This window comes from Urocitellus parryii, chromosome 1 (assembly GCF_045843805.1).
Source record: "Urocitellus parryii isolate mUroPar1 chromosome 1, mUroPar1.hap1, whole genome shotgun sequence".
Classification (NCBI taxonomy): Eukaryota; Metazoa; Chordata; class Mammalia; order Rodentia; family Sciuridae; genus Urocitellus; species Urocitellus parryii.
Genome location: NC_135531.1, coordinates 273,005,208 through 273,028,655, shown reverse-complemented (window position 1 = coordinate 273,028,655; position 23,448 = coordinate 273,005,208). Strand labels below are relative to the sequence as shown.

At 40.0% G+C, this 23,448-nt stretch overlaps 1 protein-coding gene across 1 annotated transcript in view; it reads right to left on the bottom strand.

Annotated features, from left to right (window-relative positions):
* Col4a3 (collagen type IV alpha 3 chain) overlaps nt 1-23,448 on the bottom strand; it is a 131,462-nt gene that overhangs the window by 48,848 nt on the left and 59,166 nt on the right. The window contains exons 2-15 of the mRNA XM_026409533.2: nt 15,323-15,379; nt 13,464-13,553; nt 9,276-9,320; nt 8,652-8,696; nt 7,998-8,060; nt 7,288-7,341; nt 6,489-6,515; nt 6,055-6,132; nt 4,364-4,426; nt 4,226-4,261; nt 2,345-2,386; nt 2,057-2,134; nt 543-605; nt 105-164 (exon numbers count right to left, since the gene is read on the bottom strand). Of these exons, the coding sequence (XP_026265318.2) occupies nt 105-164; nt 543-605; nt 2,057-2,134; nt 2,345-2,386; nt 4,226-4,261; nt 4,364-4,426; nt 6,055-6,132; nt 6,489-6,515; nt 7,288-7,341; nt 7,998-8,060; nt 8,652-8,696; nt 9,276-9,320; nt 13,464-13,553; nt 15,323-15,379 (801 nt within the window). The remainder of the gene's footprint in view (nt 1-104; nt 165-542; nt 606-2,056; nt 2,135-2,344; nt 2,387-4,225; nt 4,262-4,363; nt 4,427-6,054; nt 6,133-6,488; nt 6,516-7,287; nt 7,342-7,997; nt 8,061-8,651; nt 8,697-9,275; nt 9,321-13,463; nt 13,554-15,322; nt 15,380-23,448) is intronic.

The following is a 23,448-nucleotide window of genomic DNA, read 5'->3' as shown; positions in this document are numbered from 1 at the left end:
TTTAACATCTGCTAGTTGGAGTTGGGCATCTCATTGTTGCAACCTCAAGATTCCTGAGTTCTGACTAATATAAGCTACATATGATACTGAATTTCCTAGTTTACCTGTGGGCCAGGTTCTCCAGGAGCACCTTTTGCAGATCCATATGATTCTCCAGGTGGTCCCTGTATGAATTAGAGTTATGTCAAGTTTTATATATTATTGATTTCTCACTTACATTGATTATATTTATTTATTTTTTTATTAATTGGTCACTTCTGATTATTTAGCCATATTTAAAAATAAGTCATTGAAAAGAGAAATATTTATAAGCATTTTTAAAACAAATGCTAAAAAGCAGGTGCTAAAGACAAGTAATACATGTAAAAACAGTGCAAGTATTTCAGCTAGGAATGGACATAAAATCATTTTAGTATTTTAGTATTTTCATCATCTATGAGTTCAAGAGTCTATGTTTCAGGTAGTATTAATATTTAAAATCAAAATACATCCTAAGGTTCAAGTCTATGTATCAGAGGAACAATGTGATTAGTGTGACCTACCGGGGGTCCAGGAGGTCCAGATTCTCCCATGGCTCCCTTGTCTCCTTTCTCCCCCTTGAGGTCCTGCCACAAAAACAACTCAAGATCATTAAAAACCAACCAATCAAATAAGGTTATACTGATTACACTTAGAAAAAGTCCACTCTCTGTTCAATAAACTGGTTTACAAACAACTAGTGGGCCTCATGTAGACACAACACAGTAGTTCTTTCTGTCTCTCCCATTTCAAACGTTATGCATGAGATCCCTCTAAAATTATATGCAGACTTTCTTTAAAAAAGAAAGTATCTTTGGATCAAGATACATAAACTAACTGAATTTCTGAATCTGCTTCCTATAAGCACAATCAAATCATTATTAATGTATTTTACTTTCATTTCTAATATACTAAAATTATTTTCATTGGGATCAATGGTTTTCTGTCAGTGCTATAATATGATCTGATTCAGTAACCAGGTTTGTTTGAGCTATAATCACATTTTCTGACTATAATATTATTTTGCTTAATTCTTCTCTGAAGGGTACTCTTTTTATTTTTCAACCCCGATTATTTTTCCAGGGTTAAATTTTCCAAATCTTGGCTTTATAAACGTAATTTTTCCTATCATTTATGAGACAATGAAGTTTTAGCCTTCATTAATTTTCTTTTTGCTGATTAGCTCTGAAAAGCTCAGTTATTTTTCCTCAGGGAAATTTTATTTTTCTAATTTTTCCATTCAGCGAGGAACCAGTGAATTATAAACTAAACGAGTAACTTTTAAGTCATGTGAATTCTATAAAGCTGTTAAAGATTAGTTATAACTAAAACCTGTGAACTACATACTTAAAAATGTGTGCATGTTATGTGAATTATAGCTTAGTGAAGCAGATATCTCAAGCAATTAATAAGTTTCAAAGAGAAGGATGGTTTGTGTTTATTTCTTAGTTAATCCATAAATTTATTAGCGTCCCTCTCATTTCTCATCCTCACTTCCAGACATCCTGGGTCACACTAGTGTGTAGACTGGTATATTATAATGCAGATTCACTTTTTCTAAGCATTCAGTGTAGCTCAAATCCTGGTCTTTCACTCCACTGGGGGAGCAAAAAGCAAATGTTATTGTCAAAATAACAGGAACATAGTATTCCTGGTGGGGAATGGGGGCTGCAATGCCCTCGGGGTTACAATGGCGGAGTTAAAAATATCCCATTTGATTATGGTACCCCTCACCTCCGTCTTTAGGTCATTGCCATCCAGTTGGATGAGATCCACACACTGTGTGACAGACAGTGAGAGAGGATGGAGAAGCAAGGGTGAAAAGATCCAATTTCAGCTCAGACTCCAAGAGCCTGGGAGGCCCTTGCCTCAGGTCTTCCCCATCTTACATTTCTGGATTGATTAGTGAAGGCTGGGAGATGAATAAAACCTAGAGGTGCAGACTGCTGAGGGGCTGGGCTGAGCTGGGCTTAGACACAGAGCTCCTAAGGAAGGTAAGGGGTCTCAGAAAACCCCAACCATACAATCGAAACATTACCGTTCTGTTGTCTGGGCCAGTTAGTGTCACAATAACTGTTCCTGGTGGGCCAGGGGGGCCTGTTAATCCTTTCACACCCTAAAGGCAAAAACACCCAGAATGAAAACCAAAAAACATCATCAACCTTTCAACTTGACTGTATTTAAAAGATTAGTTTTAGTTCTTATGCAAGAAGACAGAGCAGTGAAATCACATGAATTTCAACTTGGCCAGTGAATAACTGTAAAGGCTAATATACCAAGGACCTTAAAGGATCTTACTCATCAAGAAGTCATTGATTTAAAGTACCTTTTCTCCTTTTTGTCCTATCATGTTATCACCCATGTGACCCTGTAAGAAAACACAAAATAAAATTATATTTAAAAAATAAATAAGGTTGGGCACCATGGTACACTCCTGTAAACCCAGCAGTTCAGGAAGCTGAGGCAGGAAGATTGAAAATTCAAGGCCAGATTCAGCAATTTAGCAATCCCTAAGCAATTTAGCAAGACCCTGTCTCTCTGTAAAATATAAAAAGGAGATGGGGATGTGGCTCAGGGATTAAGTGCCTCTGGGTTCAATCCCCCAGTACCGTAAATAAATAGGAATAGCCTAATCTCATTAAAGTACCAGTATTTGCAACTGAACTTTTATATTTTAATCTTCATTTTAGAATTATGAAAGTTAGCTATTTCTTCCTATAAAGGTGGAAACCTTGAAGAGCAGAAAGCTTAAGAGATTTACTCAGCATGTAGGATGATGACAATAGGTGGTATCTAATGGTGTGAGGAGGGGAAAGAACCCAGCACAGATGACTTTTTTCTGGCCCAGACACTGGGTGTTTTTTTTTTATTATTATTATTATTCTCTTTATTCATTTCTTTGTTTATTTTTAACTGATACATGAAAAGATTACTGTTAAATGCACCATACGTTATCTACATCGTAAAAGTATGCATGATTCTTAAAAAGCTGGTCTGTGACAACATGCACTCTAAGACCTGGCACGGCAACTTCTCGGTGGTAGAAAACGCTCTGCCAGCACTTTCAGCCTCTGGTGTGGGGCTGATCTCTGCATATTTTGCATGACTTCAAGGAGGAGGAAGTGAAAAGTTTCATATTTACTTTCACCAGATGAATATTACATCTTGAAAAAAATAAAGGAATACTTCATTGTTATATTTTGGTAGACACTGGGTGTTTTTGATCCCACTGGTTGGCCACCTAAACTTCCTGGTTAGTTAACTTCCTTAGCTGGCTGCTGAACTTCCTGATGCCCCAGTTTTCTTATTCTAAAAATAAGAGGTATGGATAGTCGGATTTCAGGATTCTGAAATTGAAAATAGAGAAGCTAAAGATGGAATTCAAACTACCTGACTTCACTAGTAATTTAATGACAGAGACCAGCCTAATGTCACCACTACGGATGGCTGCTGGATCTAAATCCTCAGAACAATTTATGTTGAAATTTAATCCCTACTGCAAGGCATTAAGTGGTGGATCAGGACTGTTGTGGATTAATGGAGTAGTGAGTTATCCTGTGAATGGCCTTATTATAAAAGCAAGTCCTCATTGGTTAGTCCCTGTACTGCTTTGGGACTCTGCAGAGGGTCTCCACCAGCAGGAAAGCCTGTGCTAGATGCAGCCCCTCAACACTGGACTTTCCAGCTTCCAGAACTGGAAAAAATAAATGTAAGAAATAAATTTCTTTGTTAAATAAATTACCCAGTCTGTGGCTGGGTAATAAATAATCCTTAAATATAATAAAATAAAACAATCCTTAAACAAATAATTGTCTTTTTAATAGAAACACATAAAATAACCAGCCAAAGGATCATTATAAATAGTCATCTTCTACTTATTAGCATAAGCTCAGGGGGGTTTGCAAAGAAGTTCACTGCCAAAACATACAGGATCAAGTGTGGGGCAACCAGTAGGATTATCAGAAAGGGAAAGCCTGTGGATTAGGAATTCTTGCCTTTTTCCCCCATAGGAAGCTTCTTAGATCAAAACCACATCAGGGATCAAATTGCTGAAGTACCGGGAGGAGAGGTAAGAACCTGGCCTCGTCCCCTTCCCTGCTGGGGAAGCTCCAGAGAGGGGCTAACAGAGACCCTCTTGAATAGACAGCGTTGGCTTTTGGGTCAGTTAGGCTGTTCTGACTGATACAACACCCAAACGGTGACTTACCTTAGGCCCTGCAGGTCCCGTAGCTCCTGGAAAGCCCTAGAGAAATCCACAAATTAAAATTATAACAGGAAACACACTCAAGTCAGAAAACTCCCTAAAATATTTTGCTGGGTCTATAGCAATGGTGGCTGTACTCACAAGGAATCCCCGAGGGCCAGGTGGGCCCATAGGTCCCGGAAAACCTGGGGGGCCTGGCAAACCCTTGAAAATAAGAGAAAGGGAGAGTTCAAATGCACTTCTCTCCTAAGCACAAAGTCCAGTAGTTAAACACGTCAAACTATTTTAAGAAAATCAGAAGTGTGATGTCTCCCATTTGAAGGCATTTCTTAATGACAATAAATGCCAAAAAGCATGTCGTCATGTGTGACCAGCTGCCAGGACCATACTAATGCTACTGTTTTCAGGAAAATGAGCAGAACGGTTGCTTGGTTTTAAAAGTTTTTAAAAGTTTGCTTTTCCCTTCACCTCTCTCCTTCTGCCTGCTCCCCCTACTTTTGGCCAACCACGTTCCTCCCTCAGGGCCTTCCTCTGTGCCCCCTCTGCCTGGAATCCTCTTCTCCAGGGGTCTGTGTGACTCCCTTCCTCTCCCTTCTCTTCATGAAGTTGGCTTCCTATAAAGCCTCTCTGCCTCTCCAAATCCAAACCCATTTTCCGGACCACGCACTTCCTACCCCCATTCCCTGCATTATTCTTCTCCTTAGAGGTCATTAATGCCTCACACTCCATAGAGCCCTTAACCTAAATTTTTTTCTGTTTCCCCACTAGAATGTAATCTCCAGGAGAGGGAGGATTTTTTTGAAATAGTTTTTGACTGATTTGTGCCCTGCTGTATCCCCAGAGCCTAAAAATAGTTCCTGCTGCATAATTGGCATCTAATAAATATTTCTTGTATAAATTAATGCTGTCTTTAGTGCTATCACAAGGACTAGAACAGCGATGTCCCTCAGTACACATTTAAAGGATGCACCCCTGTCCCAGACTACTTCTGTTCCCCCCTAAAGGATTTCCTGTCTTCAGCAGCTGGACACTTGTTTCTTAAGCAAAAAGCAACAGCCCCTGTATTCTCTGTCTTCCCTCTGCAGTGTCATGGATCCTAACTGCAGTTGTTCAGCTTCTGGTCCCACTTCACAGCTCATCAGCAACCAGCCTGCTGCACCAAGTAGGAGTCCAACAGTCTCAACTCAGGTGCTGACTCACTCAGACAACTATCCAGTTTCCACCCTGGAGTTTCCACTTTTAATTCTAAACTATGTTAAAAGGTCCCATAGACTTAAGTGTCTCACAAAGGAGGTGTTTGAATCACAAAGTAAAGTGCACACAGCCCCAACAGAGCCATGTCACTGTGCCCACTCTGGATTACTCTCAGGCCACCTACAGATAGCTCAGTAAAGCAAACTACAAAAGGAGAAAGTTGCATTTAAATGACCCCCTTTTATTTAGTATCATATAAATTTTGAAGAGGGCAGTTATTTGTCACTACAGTTTTAAGTGATATTCAACGTGTGATACAAACCCAGCCTTAATTTCAACAAACAAATTAAGTGGAACATGACCGTTCCTGGAAACTCTCAAGTTCAGGAAAATCTGGGGGACTGAGACTAGAAGAAATTAAAAAGTGCATATAAAAAACCATCTCAGCATATCAGCACCGTGTAGTTTCTTATAAGGTGAATACTTTAGAATGAAATGAGGAAGGCATATAAATAAGAATAAACACCAATATCTAAAAGGTTAAGAGAGTGAGAAAAAACATATAGAGGAAAAGAGAAATGGGGAGGGTTGGTGGAGGGGGGGCACTGAGAACAAGAGATTTCCCTGCAGCAGGGTACCTGGGATCCTGGAGGTCCTGGCAGCCCGGGGTCACCTCTTCCATTGAGTTTTCTATCTTCTCCTTTAGCAGGAGCACCCTTGAAAATGGGGAATTTCGTCAAACCTAATCAATGTTGTATTTTCAAAACTCTTCCACAACTGGAGGTCCTATTGCTTCAATGGTGAAAGTGCTTTCCAGGATACAGACAAGAGATCAGTCTCCTAGACCCCATTTCCTTAAAGGATGCAATAAAACCTGTATCTTAAGACCTGTTTATAACAGGAACCAGAAGGAGCTGTTCAATAGGAGCAAATACCATGTTCTGATTATTTCAGTTTCAGAATCAGTAAGGACTGGATTATGAAATCCAATTTGTAATGGCTTCTATCTCATTATTTAATATGTCCTTTTCATATAGAGACTTTCAATAGCAATAGTCCACAAATGCCTTACCTTTTGTCCTTTTGGGCCAGCAGCACCCTAGGGGAAAAGCAGAAAATGAACCATGAAGGGCAAACCAAACCCACACACTCCTTCTTGTCCTTTTGCTGTTTGGCCTCCTTTCCCACCGTTTACTTCCTACTGCTTTTCAAGATGTTCAAGTCTCTTCATTTAAACAAATCAACAACCTTATCTTTTCTCTCTTTCCCAATATTGCCCAGTATCTCCTTCATCTCCTCTGCAAACCTCCCATTTTGTTCATCTCCCACTCATTACTCATCTCCAGATCTGCCATCCGGCTCCCTCCACCATGGAAGCCCTATAGCATTGATATTGCTGAAACCATTGCCAAATGTCGGATTTCTCAACACATTAGGCAGCCCTTTGCCCCTCCCTCCTATAGAAATGTCTTCCTAGGGCTTCCTCACTACACCCCTCCTAAGGCTTTACCTCTATTATTAGAGCCTCCTTTTACAGGCTTATTACGTTTAACCTAGACACTATTTGCTGGAGCCATCTTGGTTCTAAGTCCCTGTTCTCCTCATTCTCACTCCTCAAGTAGAGGCCCAGGCCTCCCCTCTGAGCAAATTGGTCCATTATGCATCCCTTCTTACATGTCTCAACCTGGACTGAAAGTCCAAACCTGGACTCACAATGCATTCTTCATTCATTCCCTGCTAGCTGACCATTTATTATTGGCTGCCCCAGGCTTCCTGGATCCTCACACATTTGAGCACATGGCCTGGGGAATAGACTGCTTTTCTTCTTTATACTTTATGTCTGTGATGAGCATCTGGAAACGCAAACCTACCGGGACCCCTGGGTAGCCTGGTGTCCCTGGAAATCCTGGAAATCCTCGTTCCCCCTGGAAGATATCAAAAGTATGTTGTTGTTCTTAGTTGTTCTTGAATAGCCTGTTCAGATAAATATCCCTATTTCTCTCTTTTTAGCCTTTCAGCGACAAATCTAGGCAAAGCAACTGGAATTCCTGATGGCTACTGGGTCAGGAGGCTGAAGGCCAGAAAACTATTATCTTAACTGAAAATAGGATTAGAAGCTAGTGTTTGTCAAATTGTACCTAAATGGCAGTCCAATTGTGCCAAGAACTTTTTAATTGTTGCTTCTTGAAACTTTAATAATTAGTTCATTCATGGCCATCATTCTGGGGAAGAAGAGAGCTCAGTTAGGGAACAAAAGGAGGTGAACAAACCCTGAGAAGCCCAGGCCTTCCTTCTCAAAGATTAGCTTCGGTCAAGGCGTTAGTTTCTGATTTATATATATGACCTCGTTAATATACACAGCAGTTGAGTCTTACTGTTTTATAGGAGAACCTCCTTCCAACATAAGTGACAGGAGCAAGGCACAGGAGAAAGCAAGAGGAAGGCTCCTGGTTCAAACCACAATGTTGGTCCTAACTGAAGAATGTTTCAGGAAGCCTATTTCCCTCTCCTTGCTACATCACCTTGACTTAATCACTCAGTAGAGCATCAATTAATCTTCGTACATTTGAGTAGTACGTACCTTAGAGCCATTGCATCCTGGTAAACCAGTAGGTCCAAAAGGCCCAGGATGGCCCGGGAGGCCCTGCAAGGAGAGCAGGTCTCAGAGACCAGGCCCAGACCAGGGAAACCAGTAAAGGACCCAAGGGAAGATGATATGAAATAATTTAAATACAAATGGATGTTTAAACAATTAAGTAGTAAATTTATATATTGGTTTTAGATATAATTTAAACAACATTGCTAAAACAAAACCATCCAGACAAATTAAAATTGAGAGTATCAAGTGAGACGTGGATATTTTAGAAAAAGTTCTTTATACATCAAATAAAGTCCCTTAATGTCTACTTCAAGCTGGTAGAAAGGGAGGAAAAAGGATAGAGAAGTAGACATAGAGGTTAAACAAAATTTTACTGTTCTATGTTATTAAGCAGAATCATCCTGTTCTATCTACTCTATTCAATTCTGCTTATATTTTAGGAAATATGGTCTGACTCACACACATGTGATATGAAAAAAAAAATCTATGCTCTAGTATATTATTAAATTCCAAAGTGCCATATCTTCATGTGACAAATGTATCACAACTTGTTTCCTTGTGCTACTGTCTTCACATCTTCATTAAAGATAAACTTATTTTTCATTTTTCCAATCACATATTTTTCCCATTACTCACTGGAAGTCCAGGAGGGCCTGAAAATCCTGGTAATCCAGTTATTCCCTAAAGACATAGAAAAGAGGGGGGGTTGACAAGAAAAACAGCTTAAAAATGTTCATCCTATTAATGTATTATTTACCGTTGCAATAATCTCTTCCTGCAACTATCATTGGGAATAGATAAAATGAATAGAAAAACAAGAAAGATTTAACAAATATTTGTAAATTTGACATTTATAGAACTTTTAAAAAGAGGTTAAGATTGTTTCGGGATTTGGGGAAGACACTTTAAAGTATATTTTGCATTCAGTGCATAAAATGTTCCTGTCTTGTGTGAATAGCTTGATGGATGTTTCCTTACTGTGTACTTTTGAATAATCACAATCCAAACAGAAACAGCATTTCCATCTAAAGGTTCCCTTATGCCCTTCCCCATCTGTAAACTCCTGCCCCTGATGTGGGGACCACTACTTTGGCTTAAACCAGTACAGAATTATTTTACCTGTTCCTGAGCTTCCTCTATGGAACCATACACAATGGACTTACTCCCTTCTGACATGTGTATAACTTTTATGGTGCAGACTTGATCTTTTTAAAAGAATTATCTATCAAACAATCAGGATGGACTTGTTGGAGTACTGACCCTTACACCTTTGGGACCAGTGAGTCCTGGACGTCCTGGACAACCCTAGATTCAAGTGAGAAAAGAAAAAGTCAACAGTATGAAAATGATTGGCACTAAGAAAACCATACATTTGTGGTCCCACATACCAAGCTGTTTTGCTCTTGTGATTATTTCATTGTTGATAAGGTTCAATTGCTTGCTTGTTTGATTGGAGCTAAAATGTTTATTGGAGATGGAAAACAAAATTTCACTGAAATCCTTGCTACTCAAAGAAGGGTTTGGGGCCAGTGACATTCCCATCACCTTGGAGTTTATTAGAAATGCAGTTTCTTGCCCTTCAGTAGATGAATGGATAAAGAAACTGTGGTATATATACACAATGGAATATTACTCGACCCTAAAGAAAAATGAAATTATGGCATTCTCAGGTAAATGGATGGAGTTGGAGAATATCATGCTAAGTGAAATAAGTCAATCCCAAAGGCCAAATGTTTTCTCTGATATGTGGATGCTGATCCATAATGGGGGTGGGGGAGGGAAGAATGGAGGAACTTTGGACTGGGCAGAGGGAAGTGAAGGGAGGGGAAGAGGTATGGGAGTGGGAAACATGGTGGAATGAGACGTACAATATTACCCCGTGTACATGTATGATTGCATGAATGGTCTGACTCTGCAGAGAAATGAAAAGTTGGGCTCCATTTGTGTACAATGAGTCAAAATGCATTCTGCTATCATGTATAACTAATTGTAATTAAGAAGAAGAAAAGGAGGAGGAGGAGGAGGAGGAGGAGGAGGAGGAGGAGGAGGAGAGGAAAGAAAGAAATGCAGAATCTCAGAACCTCCCCAACTGCCCATCACCCACCCTTACCATCCCTCCCACCCCCAGACCTATTGAGTATGTATTTCTACAGGATTCTGTGGGGGATTCTTCTACACATTAAAGTGCTACTGTGAAAGCCCCATATCAGACAGACAGCTGCAGAGGTCTGATAAGGATGAATGTCACAATCACAATGGCAGACGAGAATAGCAGCCAATATTTCCATGCAAGAGAAACACTTTGTTAACAAAATGTGCCTTACATGCACAAGTAAATAAATAACAAAGCAAGGACTGCCTGAACTAGAGATAAACTTGCTTTGGGCACATAATGAATACTGTTTTGAGACCTTCTTTCTTGTAGAATAACCTTAAATGGAAACACTTTTAACTAAGCCACTTGCTGTGAGGATCCCATTGTCCAACAGCTGTTTGCATCATTCCAGAGAGTTCCAGTACATTTTGGTATTTTTGATTATTTGAGAAAATGGTGTTACAGAGCCGTCTGAGATTGGACTGTCAAGGCTAAAGTCAGCCTTTTCTTTCTGAGGTGGAATTCCTGGGTTCATGGACATGTTCAAGGAGGTTCCCTTTCTTACAGAATGTTATTTGTTTTATGCAAAAGACAGAAGAGTGACTTGCAGGTTTTATTTCCCTGTCATAAATTTTCTCATGCAGAAAGTATTTAAAATTAAGAAAGGACACTTCTAAATCTGAAAAACCTTTTTGTTCTGGTGTTAATATTCTCTAATTGTTTACCTTTGGTTAGATTTTCTTCTGAGATTATCATAAGCTATGCTTTAAAATATGACTGACCCATTTCTAGATTAATTTTATGGAATTCTTGTACATCACGTAAGCCATGTACATCATGTATTAACAACCATTATTTTAACTGGCTGGCACATCTCCAAGGAAAGGCTGAAGAACCACAAGCATAGCAGGGTATAGAGAACTGGGTAAAAAGGAGGGAGCCCCAGGCTGACCTAAGTCCAAGGCTGAAAAGGTGAATTCACTCTACCATGGAGATGGAGGAAAATCCAAGCAGGAGGAAGTTAACAGAATATTCAGACTATGGAAAATTCAGACTCTGAATTTTTCAAAATTAGGATCCAAAGGAGAGACGGAGAAAGAGAATACATACATGAACATGATAGACATGGAAATGGTAGAATTCCTAGAGAACAAGCCACCTTCTGCATTTTTATTGTAAACTGGAAGTTTGAGTTTAGTCTCTTTGGTTTCAAGAGTTTGATTTGGGCACCATATGTGACATAGAAATATGTATTTGGTCCCTGCCCTCGGTTCCTGGCACAACCTCTAAAAACTATCTTTATTTCCTGAGTGATGGGGTGCTGGGATGATCTTTTGTCCTAGTTCTTGGTCTTTGACTCCAGTTTCTGCATAGAGCTCCTAAATCCCTTGGAATTTCCTGGGTGACAGGATGGCTTTTGTTCTAATGGGGTAACTCTTAGTGGGCTCCTGAATGGGGCCTGGTCACCAGAAAGACCAGCTGTGATTAGAAGGGAGGAACTTTCAGCCCTACCCAATCTTCCCAGGAGGGAGAGGGGCTGGAGATGGAGTTTATGACGGGTCATGTCTAGAGAGGAGCCCTGCCTGAGAAATCCCTATAGTGTGGACACTTCAGAAAGCTTCTGGGTTGGTGAACATCCCTATTTCAGGAGAACAGAAGCTCCTGCTGTTGGGACCCTCTGGACATGGGCCTATGGAGCACTTCCTCTAGCTGTTCATATATAACATTTATCATATCCTTTACAATAAGCCAGTGAATGAGTATGTTCTTGAGTTCTACTAGCTGTCATAGCTAATTAGCAAATTGGGGAGCAGGTCATGGGAACCCCCAATCTGTATTAAAGGTGGAAAGCAGTGGGGGCAACCTGGGGACCCATCACTTGTGCCTGGTATCTGAAGGGGGGGGGCAGTCTGGAATTGAGCCCTTAACCCATGCATTCTGCTCTAACTCCTGGTATGTGGTGTTATAACCGAACTGTAGGACACCAGCTGGAGTTCAGATAGCTGGAGGGTTATTTTAATATGAGAAAAATAATATAAAAGCAGGTTTAAATTCTGATTTTGCCACCTATTAGCTGTATGACCCAGGACAATTACTTCAGTACTGTGTCTAAAGCAGAGACACTAATAAGAGCTGTTGAGTCACCATAGCCATGACATATGGGGTCAATGTGAGGAGTAAATGAGGCACAGTTGGGAACAAATGGCACCGAGTCAGTACACAGTATGTTGCATTTGACTGTCATTTTAAATGTTCTATACATTATCCTAGTACATATTCTACTACAGTATCAGATTTTTAAAGGACTCTGCATAGATTAATTATCATAATCTTTTACACCTTTTCAGTTAGTTCGCAGTCAGTCGCTGGTGGAATGAATGTGTGAGAGTCTCCAGCTAGTGTTCCCAGCAGGAAAGAACAGTCCACAGATCTAGTGGTTATGCATGCATTTAGTAAATCCTCCAGGGTATTTATTGATCACAGACTTTAGGATAAAATATGTGATGAATGTGAAGCACAACCGGTTCTTTTTAGGAGTTTGATGCTTAAGGGACCAGTTTTAAAAAGGAAAAAAAGGAACCCAGGAAGCAATGGATTGGGGGTCAGGTAGGTGGAGAACCTGGAAAAGGGGGATTCCAAAAGCAAAGACAGACTAACGAGGAGACGGATCTATGCCACTGAAAACAAAGCAAAGGGGTTCCAGTCAGAGGAAGACCCAGAGGTGCCCATTGGCACTGGCTGTTTGAAGGTCACTGGTGATTTGTGCAGGGATATGTTCAGGGGAAGGTCAAAAGGCAAATTAGCAGGGGCTAAGGAGTCAGCATCAGGGGGACTGCTGTTTAATTATTCCTTCCAGAAGCTTGACAGAAAGATCAGGGAGAAGATGACAATCCTTTCGCCACAGGATCTAAAAGATCTAGAGGAAGGTTTGTATCAGTTTGGTGAAATATTTACATGTTTAAGGATTGAAAGAGAAAAGCCAACATAAAGAGGAAAGTCAAGCTGCAGAGTCCTGGAATGAGGTCCCAGTGGGAGTCCCAGGGATCAGGATGCAGGTGGGTGAATGGATAGATCCTGAATGGAAGGTGAAAAGAGCACAACCTCTCAAGGTTGGGCAGGTGCAGGTGCATCTGCCCAGGTGAGGGGTGCAGCAGAAGTTGAGTGGGGAGCTGAATTCATGATGCCACTGTACTAGTCTTGAATAGGATGAGTTTCTAAGGGATCAGCTAATGGGAGACCAGCATCAACCTGTTGTCTAAACCGTGGAATCCTCCTGTCTTGGAAGACTATGGGGAATGCACGAAGAAGGGTTATGTGGACAGGGAATTTTCCAAGCCTACAGGATGACATACCTTGGGTCCCTGTGGTCCAGGCAAGCCTTCAGGACCTGGGAATCCTTTCTGGCCAGGAGAACCAGGGGGTCCAGGAAAGCCTTTCTCCCCCTGTTAAAACCAAAACAAGACAAGAAACACGCAGAACAGCAACTATTCAACAAACGCTCCCATGACCATCATGTTCTCTTCTTTGTGATTTCTTGACAACATTTTTCAGGTTTTTGATTAAGAAAGTAATAATTAGCATCCAGCAGTGAGAGTATAGGTCACTAGAAAGCTACTAGCTGTTGGCATTTGTCTGCAGGCTTGAGGGTGCTGGCACTTGGTTTTATAGAAACTACTTTTCCCAAATAGTGGAGCTGTACAGGGAGGAGACAGGATCAACAACTGAGGGAAAAGTAGTTAGAAAAATCAAAGTTAGTGGATTGTGTTTGATGGGGATGGAGTGGCTGAGGGTAAGGCCCAGGAATGTTTTGAGAGTGCACAAAATCATTACACAGCTTAAAAAGGAGAATACTGTTGGGTGTGGCGACACATGCCTGTAATACCAACAGCTCAGGAGTTTGAGACAGGAGAACTGCAAATTCAAGGCCAGCCTCAGCATTTTAGCGAGATGCAGGTGAGATATCGAGGGCCGCATATCCCAAAACATGAGCTAAATAATTTTTGTTTTAGAAGAAGGCAGAAGATATTAGGGGGAAATTACTAGTAAAAGTGATTCAAAGGATTTTAGGGCTGGTGGCTAAGATGGTTTTATCAACAAAAATCTTCTCAAAGAAGTGGACCCTGGAATTACTGTAACAGGAAAGGCCACACTGATTGACTTGGTCAGTTTTGTCACACAAATGCAAAGAGATAGGGAGAGAAGAGGAAAGAGGGAGAGAGAGAAAAAAACATCAAGCTTAGTTCACATTAGTGTATTTGCATTCACATAGCCAATAAAAAGAAAATGTGCTGGACTCCTCTCACTACTCACTTTCATATATTTTAGAATAGCATCCTGTAAATAGTTGGGACTCAGTAAATGATTGAATGCATGATGAATCACAGAGAGGGTATGTTCCACCATGAAAGTGAATATACTACATTCATAGCTTGGGGAAAGAAGCAAAATAAAACTACATGTGAATTATAAAATGATTTAAAACATACATGATAATTATTATTTTAGTTAGCATATGACTTATGTGAATTGTTTTATCTAAAGAGCTTTAACATATTTTCTTAAAATTATTTTTCATAGTCACCCTTCAATATTGTTAAATAATTAGTGTCTCAGAGGAAAGCATTTTGCAAACAAAGAAAAAACTTTAGTTCTTCTTCTGTCTTAATTATCACAAATTGCAAGTTAATGGAGCGAACTAATGAGATTTCACGGTATTCTTTTTTTCTTGAATTCTGCAATGGAGCTCCTTCCCTCAGCTGAATTTTGGCCTCCACTGGAGGGCAGCTGCATAATTCTTCCACCAGGGGGAGATCTTGTACTAATGCTGCAGGACAAAATCTGCGGCTTCAATGTTTATTTTATGTGAAAGTGAGTGAATCAAGTTGTTTTCATGTCTTCTCTTGTGTTTAGCAACATTGTAAATAGTGCATGCTATAGAGCCTTCTTGTAATCTTTCTTTCCCCACTAACTTGCTACTTGGTTTTTACAGACCCAAAGAGTTACAATCTAACGACCAGTATTTACACAGGTTATTTGAGTCTTCCTAGAAGGCTTTTCTTTCCTTTTCTTTTCTAAGGTTAATGTTTATATATAATTACTTTAAAATTGGATTTTGGAAATGGAACAACATACTGAGGATCTCTCTGCCACTGAAAGAGCATGAATTATTTGATGACTTTATAACAAGAAGATGCCATAGTAAATTTTTTACCTTCTCCCCTTTGGCCCCGTCGCAGAAGCACTGGCCTTTGTCTTTACAGACACAGCCCTAGGAGAGGGAAAGAGAAAGGGCTTGTTTTAAAACATCTTAATGGAGCCTTGATAGAGCAACAGCAAACATTTTTTTGTATTTTAGGTGTGAATACTATTTCAGGTACTCAGGAGGCTCAGGCAGGAGGATCACAAGTTTGAGGCCAGTCTGAACAATTCAGCAACTCTGTCTGGGGGTGTAACTCAGTGGTAGAGGGCTTGCCAACATACATGAGGTCCTCCAACACCACAAAAACAAACACACACAAATCATCAAAGTTAGAAAGAGTCACATTATAGGAGAAATGTCAGATGAATGAACATCTTTTTTTTATTGTACTTAGGAGTTTTAAATAATTTATTTGTGGGGACTGGAGTTATAGCTCAGCTGCAGAGCACTTGCCTTGCACATTTGAGTCACTGTGTTCAATCCTCAGCACCTCATAAAAATAAATAAAATAAATAAAATAAATAAAGTAGAGATCTTTAAAAAAATCTTTAAAAACTAATTAATTTATGGAAAAAGTCAGCTATGTTTTTTTCCCCACAGAATAATAAATGAACCCTATGAAACTGCCACTGTTGTAGATAGAAAGTCGTGATTTTTTTTTAAAAGTCAAAATTTCAGTAGTCAACATGTTTTTATACTTGTGTGTGCATATAGGTGCAAGTATATGTGTACATGTGCCTAATGTGTACACCATAATGTATATGTAGCTATTTAATACACAGTATCTTCCATAGGAAATAAGCTTTCGTTTTCCTGAAATAATGTTTGAGACTGAGTAAAGATTATCAATACCTATTATGTGTCTTTAAAGAGAACAAACTAATTCACTAATGCTAATATCAAAATGCCTTTTATATATATAAAAAAAGAAACAACAATTCAGCAGTGAGCTGGGGAACTCTTACTAGTTCCTTTGACACATTTACAATCTCAGTCTTCATTACTTATGCACACATTAACTCTAATAAAGGTCAAGCTTTTTTTTTTTTAAATCTGCCAGCAGAGAAATGAAGAGAAAAATAGTCATAAAAGTGTGTTGAATATGTGTTTTGACACACACGATATATTCTATGGTTATGTATTAACCCTTTTTCCTTGTTTTTGCTTCTGTTTAATATTAACTATATTAAGGTAATATTAAATATTAATTGATAGTAGAGGCAGGGCAAGTCCAGGAGATATGCTAACTAATTGTAGGGATTTTAAAAAGAAATTTCCTGAGATATTTCTGAAGCTAGGAATTCTTTATTTTTTCATATTTTTAAAAAATTTATATATGACAGCAGAATGCATTACAATTCTTATTACACATATAGAGCACAATTTTTCATATCTCTGGTTGTATACACAATATATTCACACCAATTTGTTTTTCATACCTATACTTTGGATAATAATGATCATCACATTCCACCATCATTAATAACCCCATGCCCCCCCTTCCGCTCCCACCCCTCTGCCCTATCTAGAGTTTGTCTATTCCTCCCATGTTCCCTCTCCCTATCCCACTATGAATATATCAAAGAAAACATTCCGCATTTGATTTTTTGGGATTGGCTAACTTCACTTAGCATTATCTTCTCCAACTCCATCCATTTACCTGCAAATGCCATGATTTTATTCTCTTTTATTGCTGAGTTATATTCCATTGTGTGTATGTGCCACATTTTTTTTTATCCATTCATCTATTGAAGGACATCTAGGTTGGTTCCACAGTCTAGCTATTGTGAATTGTGATGCTATAAACATTGATGTGGCTGTGTCCCTGTACTATGCTGTTTTTAAGTCCTGTGGGTATAGATTGAGGAGAGGGAAAGCTGGGTCAAATGGGGTTCCATTCCCAAATTTCCAAGAAATCTCCATACTGCTTTCCATATTGGCTGCACTAATTTGCAGTCTCACCAGCAGTGTATGAGTGTACCTTTTTCCCCATATCCTCACCAACACTTATTATTTTTTGTATGCATAATAGCTGCCATTCTGACTGAAGTGAGACACCCATAAATCAAAGGCATTTCTGTATATCAGTGACAAATTCTCAGAAAGGGAAATGAGGAAAACTATTCCATTTTAAATAAATAGCCTCAAAAAAACAAAAAAAAAAAAAACTTGGGAAACAACAAAAGAGGTAAAAGATCTACATAGTGACCTTAGAAGACCTTAGAAGATGGAAATATCTACCTTCCTCTTGGATAGGCAAAATTAATATTATCAAAATGACTGTACTACCAAAAGCACATTACAAGTTTAATGCAATTCCGATCAAAATCCCAATGGCATTTCTCATAGAAAAAGAAAAAGCAGTCATGAAATTCATCTGTAAAAATAAGAGACCCAGAATAGCTAAAGCAATCCTTAGCAATAAGAGTGAAGTAGGTGGCATCACTATACCAGACTTAGAGCAATAGTAACAAAAACAGCATGGTATTGGCACCAAAACAGACTGGTAGACCAATGGTACAGAATAGAGGACAAAAAGACTAACCCACATAATTATAGTTATCTTATATTTGACAAAGGCACCAAAAACATACATTGGAAAAATGATAGCCTCTTCAAAAAATGGTGCTGGGAAAACTGGAAATCCATATGCAACAAAATGAAATTAAACCCCTATCTCTCACCATGGACAAAACTCAACTCAAAATGAAGCTGGGAATTCTGTTTGTGCAACAAGAACATTGACAGGGCGAGGTCTGGGGCTCAATGGTGAAACCCAAGGCTCTGGGTGCAATCCCTAGCACTGCCCAAAAAAAAATCATTTTAATATAATTCCTTAGCTGGGAACAGGAGGCTGTTCTACTATCCACAGATGAGAGTTCATAGTTACTTTTGCACAATCATCATTGATCCTCACTACATTTATTATATATTGTGATATTTTCGTTTTTTATTTCTTCCCTTCCCTTCTGTTCCCTTTCCTCCCTACCCTTTGTGTCTTTCTCTTTCTTCCTTCCTTTCTCTCTCCCTCTCTCCTCCCCCCCCCCCTTTCTTCCTTCCTTCCTGCCTAGTACGGGGGATTGAACCCAGAGTGCTCTACCACTGAGCTACATCTCCAGCCTTTTTTATTTTTTTATTTTGAGAGAGGGTCTAAGGTGCCCAGACTAGATTTGAACTTGGGATCTTCCTGCCTCAGCCTCCTGAGTAGCTGGGAAGTAGATATGCACCCATGCACCAAACTGCCATTGTAATTTATATGAGAAGAAATGAAGTAATTGAGAAGGAAAATCTAGTCTCTTAAAGGGTTTCTAAAGGTATTTTGAATTTTTAGGAGACCAAATAGTTCCAATTTTCCTTCCAGATATTTTGGGGTCTTTAAATCTAATATGTAGACTAGCTCAACCTTGCTTAACTGGATTTTTAAATGTCTGTGTTCGTGTCAGTCACATATTTAAGCATTTAAGCCAGCTGTTTGCTAAGCTTGGATTCCCAGATCTACAAGATCAGCATCACCTGGAAATTTGTCTGGAATGCAAGTTCTCAGCCCCGCTCCGACTCGCTGAATCAAAAACTGGGTTGGGGTGAGGGACTGTCAAACATCTGATTTTTAAATATATTATAATTACACATAACTCAAACATCTGATTTTTAAATATATTATAACTATACATAATAGTGGAATTCATTGTGACATATTCACACAAAAAAGATCTGTTTGTTCTGTCATTCCAGGAAAGTAGTCAGACTTGAGAGCCCCCTTTCCTGGGGGATGCTTCTGTCTCTGGGATCAGACAGAAGTTGCCTGAAGACTTGACTCTCTGGGCTTTTGCTTCTGGGTCAGTGCTCTTGGACCCCTGGTTCCAGGAGGGGATGGACCAGTGTGCAGAGCCTCAGCAAGGACCTTGAGTGCTGCACCCAAGGGCATGCATACTTTGGCAAGGAAGCTCAACAGGGCAGGGCTGTTGTGATGAAGTATACATGGAGGGCTGGCCACTGTTTCAAATGGACCATGAGCATCTCTGAGTTTTCTCCCTCCCAGATGCCATCTAACACCTGGGTGCTGAGCTTCCCAGGGCCAGAGGAAGGAGAGGCAAATTGGCAACATTCTAACCCTTGAAAAGTTTTGTGGGGGCCATGGGACAGGCTACATTTTATTTCTTGGAGTAAGTCATGTTCACCTTTCACCACTCACCACTGGAAGTCTTCCAGTTTTGACTTGAGTAAATCAGTGTTTGCTGATCTCCATACTAGACATGACCCCCTTTATTATCATGCTTATTGACTTTGATATAACCCATTAATTAGATCATTTGTGGTTATATGTTTAATGGGTACTTTTCCTGAAGACTGTATGTCCAAGGAGAGAAGGAGTTATACAATCTTGTTCACATCAGTGTCTCCACCATAGAGTATGTCCTGAACCAAGGCTCAGGACTGAGCAGATGGGTCAGCAAGTGAGTGCACAGTTACTAATTTATTTACCTTTAATTCGGACTTAGGATTTTAAAACATATGAATCTCATGGCTGTATTGGGTTTCTGTTATGGTTTGGAAGTGTGGTGTCCCCCAAAAGCTCATGTGTGAGACAATGCAAGAACATTCAGAGAAGAAATGATCGGATCATGGATCTTTAACTCAATCATGAATCAATCACATGATGGGATTAGCTGAGTGGTAACTTAAGGCAGGTAGGATGTGTCTCAAGGAGGTGAGGCTTTAGGGGTGTGGCTTTGGGGTATGTATTTGTATGTGGCAAGTGGAGATCTCTCTCTGCTGCCTGATCTTCCTGGGAGGTGCTTCCCTCTGCCATACTCTTCTGACATGATGTTCAGCCTCACCTTGAGCCTTGAGGAATAGAGTCTGCCGTCTATGGATTGAGACCTTTGAAACTATGAACCCCTAAAAAACTTTCCTTCTCTATAATTGTACTAGATGGGTCTTTTAGTTGCAGTGGCGAGAAAGCTGACTTATTGTCATGACTAAAATTCTTTCTATACATATGATTATGTTAGAAATGGTGAAGAATGAAACTAGAAGTTCATTTATTTTAATACATATTGAAGTGAAAATAAGGGTAATTATTCATTGGTTGCTTATATTAAAAACATCTTTTGGAAATGATTTAAACCCTTAAAAGAGTTGGGAAATAGTACCAAAAATACTTTTATACCCTCTCATTTAGGTTCACCAATTGTTGACATATCCCAGCCTCTCCATCTCTCTCTCTCTTTCATTTTGCATTTAACAAAATATTAGTTGAAGATCCCAATGATACTTGATGCTTATAAATGACTGGTGCCAAATCAAATGGAAAGTGGAAAGAACTAACCCTTGGCAATCACAAGACCTGTGTGTGGTACATGCATGAGCCAGTGAGCTGGGAAAAAGCCTGAGGACTCACTGAGCCTGTAGCATAGAAGGTATGGAAAGTTCTGGTCCATGCAGCTGTCAATCAAATGGAGAGGGAGAGTCACTGTGAGAAGATCTGTAATACTCTGTTCCTATGCATCACCCTACCACCCATGGGCATATGGCCTGGCCTCTTGATGAGATTCCAAAGCCAGGTCTACGGCTGTCTTTCTATGTCCAGGTTAATAGAATTTTTCCAAAATCACCCTGGCTTTAATTCTCAGTTAAATTGGCAAGGCATGGACTGCCTATACATCTGCACAATGGGGCTGACGAGGACTTCAGAGTATGTGACAATTTTGCTGACATGTAGATCCTCCACCTGATTGAATGAACTCAAAATTATCATCAGGGCAGCTGGCTGACCGTTGTTCAGCTGCTGGTCTAGAGAGGAACCAGGCCTGCGTGGTGTGCAGAGCCTGGCACGGGGCCTAGTGAAATCATTTGGATGATTCAATGACTTTGGATGGGGAGGACAGTGGCCTAAGACCCCAGTTAATTCTTTTCATTATGCTGTTTTTCCTTACATAAAATTTAAAACTTGTAGATGTGTTTCAATAATTCAAATAGATTATTTGACCAAATGATATTTTCATTCTTGTTGACTTTGATCCAATTTTTGGAGCTGTTTTTGAAACATCATTTACTTTAATGGGATATAACCCATTAATTAGTATTCCAATGCTAAATCACTTAAAAACAAGTATGGCCTAAGGCTACTAAGGCAACATAACTGTTAGATATTTCTCAAGCAACATGTTAATGATTTTTCTTTTTCCAACCATAAAGTGCCCCTTAGCTTCCTTATATCACACCTTTTAGGAGTAAGAAATCATTTGTCATGAGCAGAAAGCTTCAGAAAGTGATACTGTGGCTTTTTTCCCCTTGAAATCCCTTGATTCAAGATTACGTTGATATTTTAGCACTTTTAAATATTAAATAGTTCACCTTGTGGAAATCATGCTTCTTAATAGTTGCCTTCAGTTTTTTGTAGCCTCACTTAGAATGCAAAATGAACTCACGGCAGAGAATCCAAAAGGGTCTAGAATTTCGGAAATCATAGGTCACATACATATGGACCTGTTCTGTAGGTATGGGGTATGGATCATGCCTGCAGGATCTGCTCTCAGCTTTGCCAGAGACTATCTGGAATTTGGGACAGATTCCTTAATCCTTCCAAGTTGCCTCATTTGTAAAGATGATAAGATCTCTCTTGCAACATTTTTTGTGCGGGCTTGAGATTCTGTCAATAGCTGCCTACAGATCTCCTTGCATCAGTAAGGTCTCTGTCAACGCAGCAGGGCACACCCCGCTCCCTCCCATCACTCTGAGATCTAATACCAGAGGACATGAGTGACACTGCTTGATCTTTTCTTTGGTCAGTCTGAACCAGCCACTCTCCTCCTAGACAGTTCCTCCTCAAGTTTGTCAAGTGCCAGAGAACTGGCCCCGACTCTTACAGTAGGGGTAAAAGGCTGAAAATTATTTTTGCTATGCAAGTGATTTAACTAGTATCTCTTACAAGTATTTTTAGAGTACACTGAGTAGATTCATTGATTAAACAAATTTAATTTGTACATGAGCACAGACACCATAATTTGTTTCATTCATGGAACAAAATATTGGTCAAAGATCCCAATGGTACTTGAGGCTTATAAATGACAGATGCCAAACTTAATGTATAATACAGAGTCAGAAAGTACTTCCATGGGTGCTGAACAGTGAGCTCTGGAACTCTTTATCTCAACTCATGGTGCCGAGGCCTCACCTGCCCACTGGACAGGGGTGAATGGCTCCAGCTTGTGAGATAGAGTTCCTAGGTCTAAATCCTTGCTCAGCCAAATCACTTGTATGACTTCAGACAATTGCTGTAATATATCTGTAAAATGGGATCTGATTGGTTAGCACAGGTAAAGTACTGGAAGAGTAGAGGTACATAGAATATTTACTAATGCCTGTTACTGTGGGCACTAATTTATCAACTCACGGTTGCTCCTTAAATGCTCATGAGTTGATAGCTTTTAACTTTCACTGGGCCACAAGTAGGAACTCTCACAATTTCGTACCTGCCCTAGCACTCGAATTCAGTAAAAAAAAAAAAAAAAAAAATCTTTTTCACTCTTAAAACTATCACAATATCTAATTAAGCAAATATATTTCTATTGTTCATTGATAATCCAGAAAATGACTTCCAAATAGTCTTGGCTGTTGTTGTTTTTATCTCTCTACTCTGCAAACATGGTATGCCCCATTCTGTGCAGGCTCATGAAGCAGAGATGGCCTCCCCACTCTCTCCCCAAGCCCTCCTCCCCCACACCCTGTCCAGCCTGGTTCATAGGAGGGGAAGTTGGCACCATTCACAGCTGGTTAACACCCTGCTGAGCAGGTTTGTTGATTTTGCATTATGATTATTGACCCTGCACGTTTTGCCCAGCCAATCGCCGGAGGCGAAAGTTTTTGTGTGTGAAAAGAAGAGCTGACCACTGTGGGCCAAACCGTGCCAGACAGGCTCCATGAGCTGTGCTTTGCAGGCTGCCTGCACGCGGTGTCTGCCTTGAGCACAGACCGCCAGCCTTGGCAGCCTGCCCTGCCCGAAGGAGAAGGACACCCCTAGCTGCTTGCTGCAGCGCCCCTCCTGCCCCGCCCAGAAGCTTCCCTCACCTCGCTTAGTAGCACAGACCTCTCACAGCAACTGCCACTTCCCATCTTTCAACTCCCGTTCAGAGAGA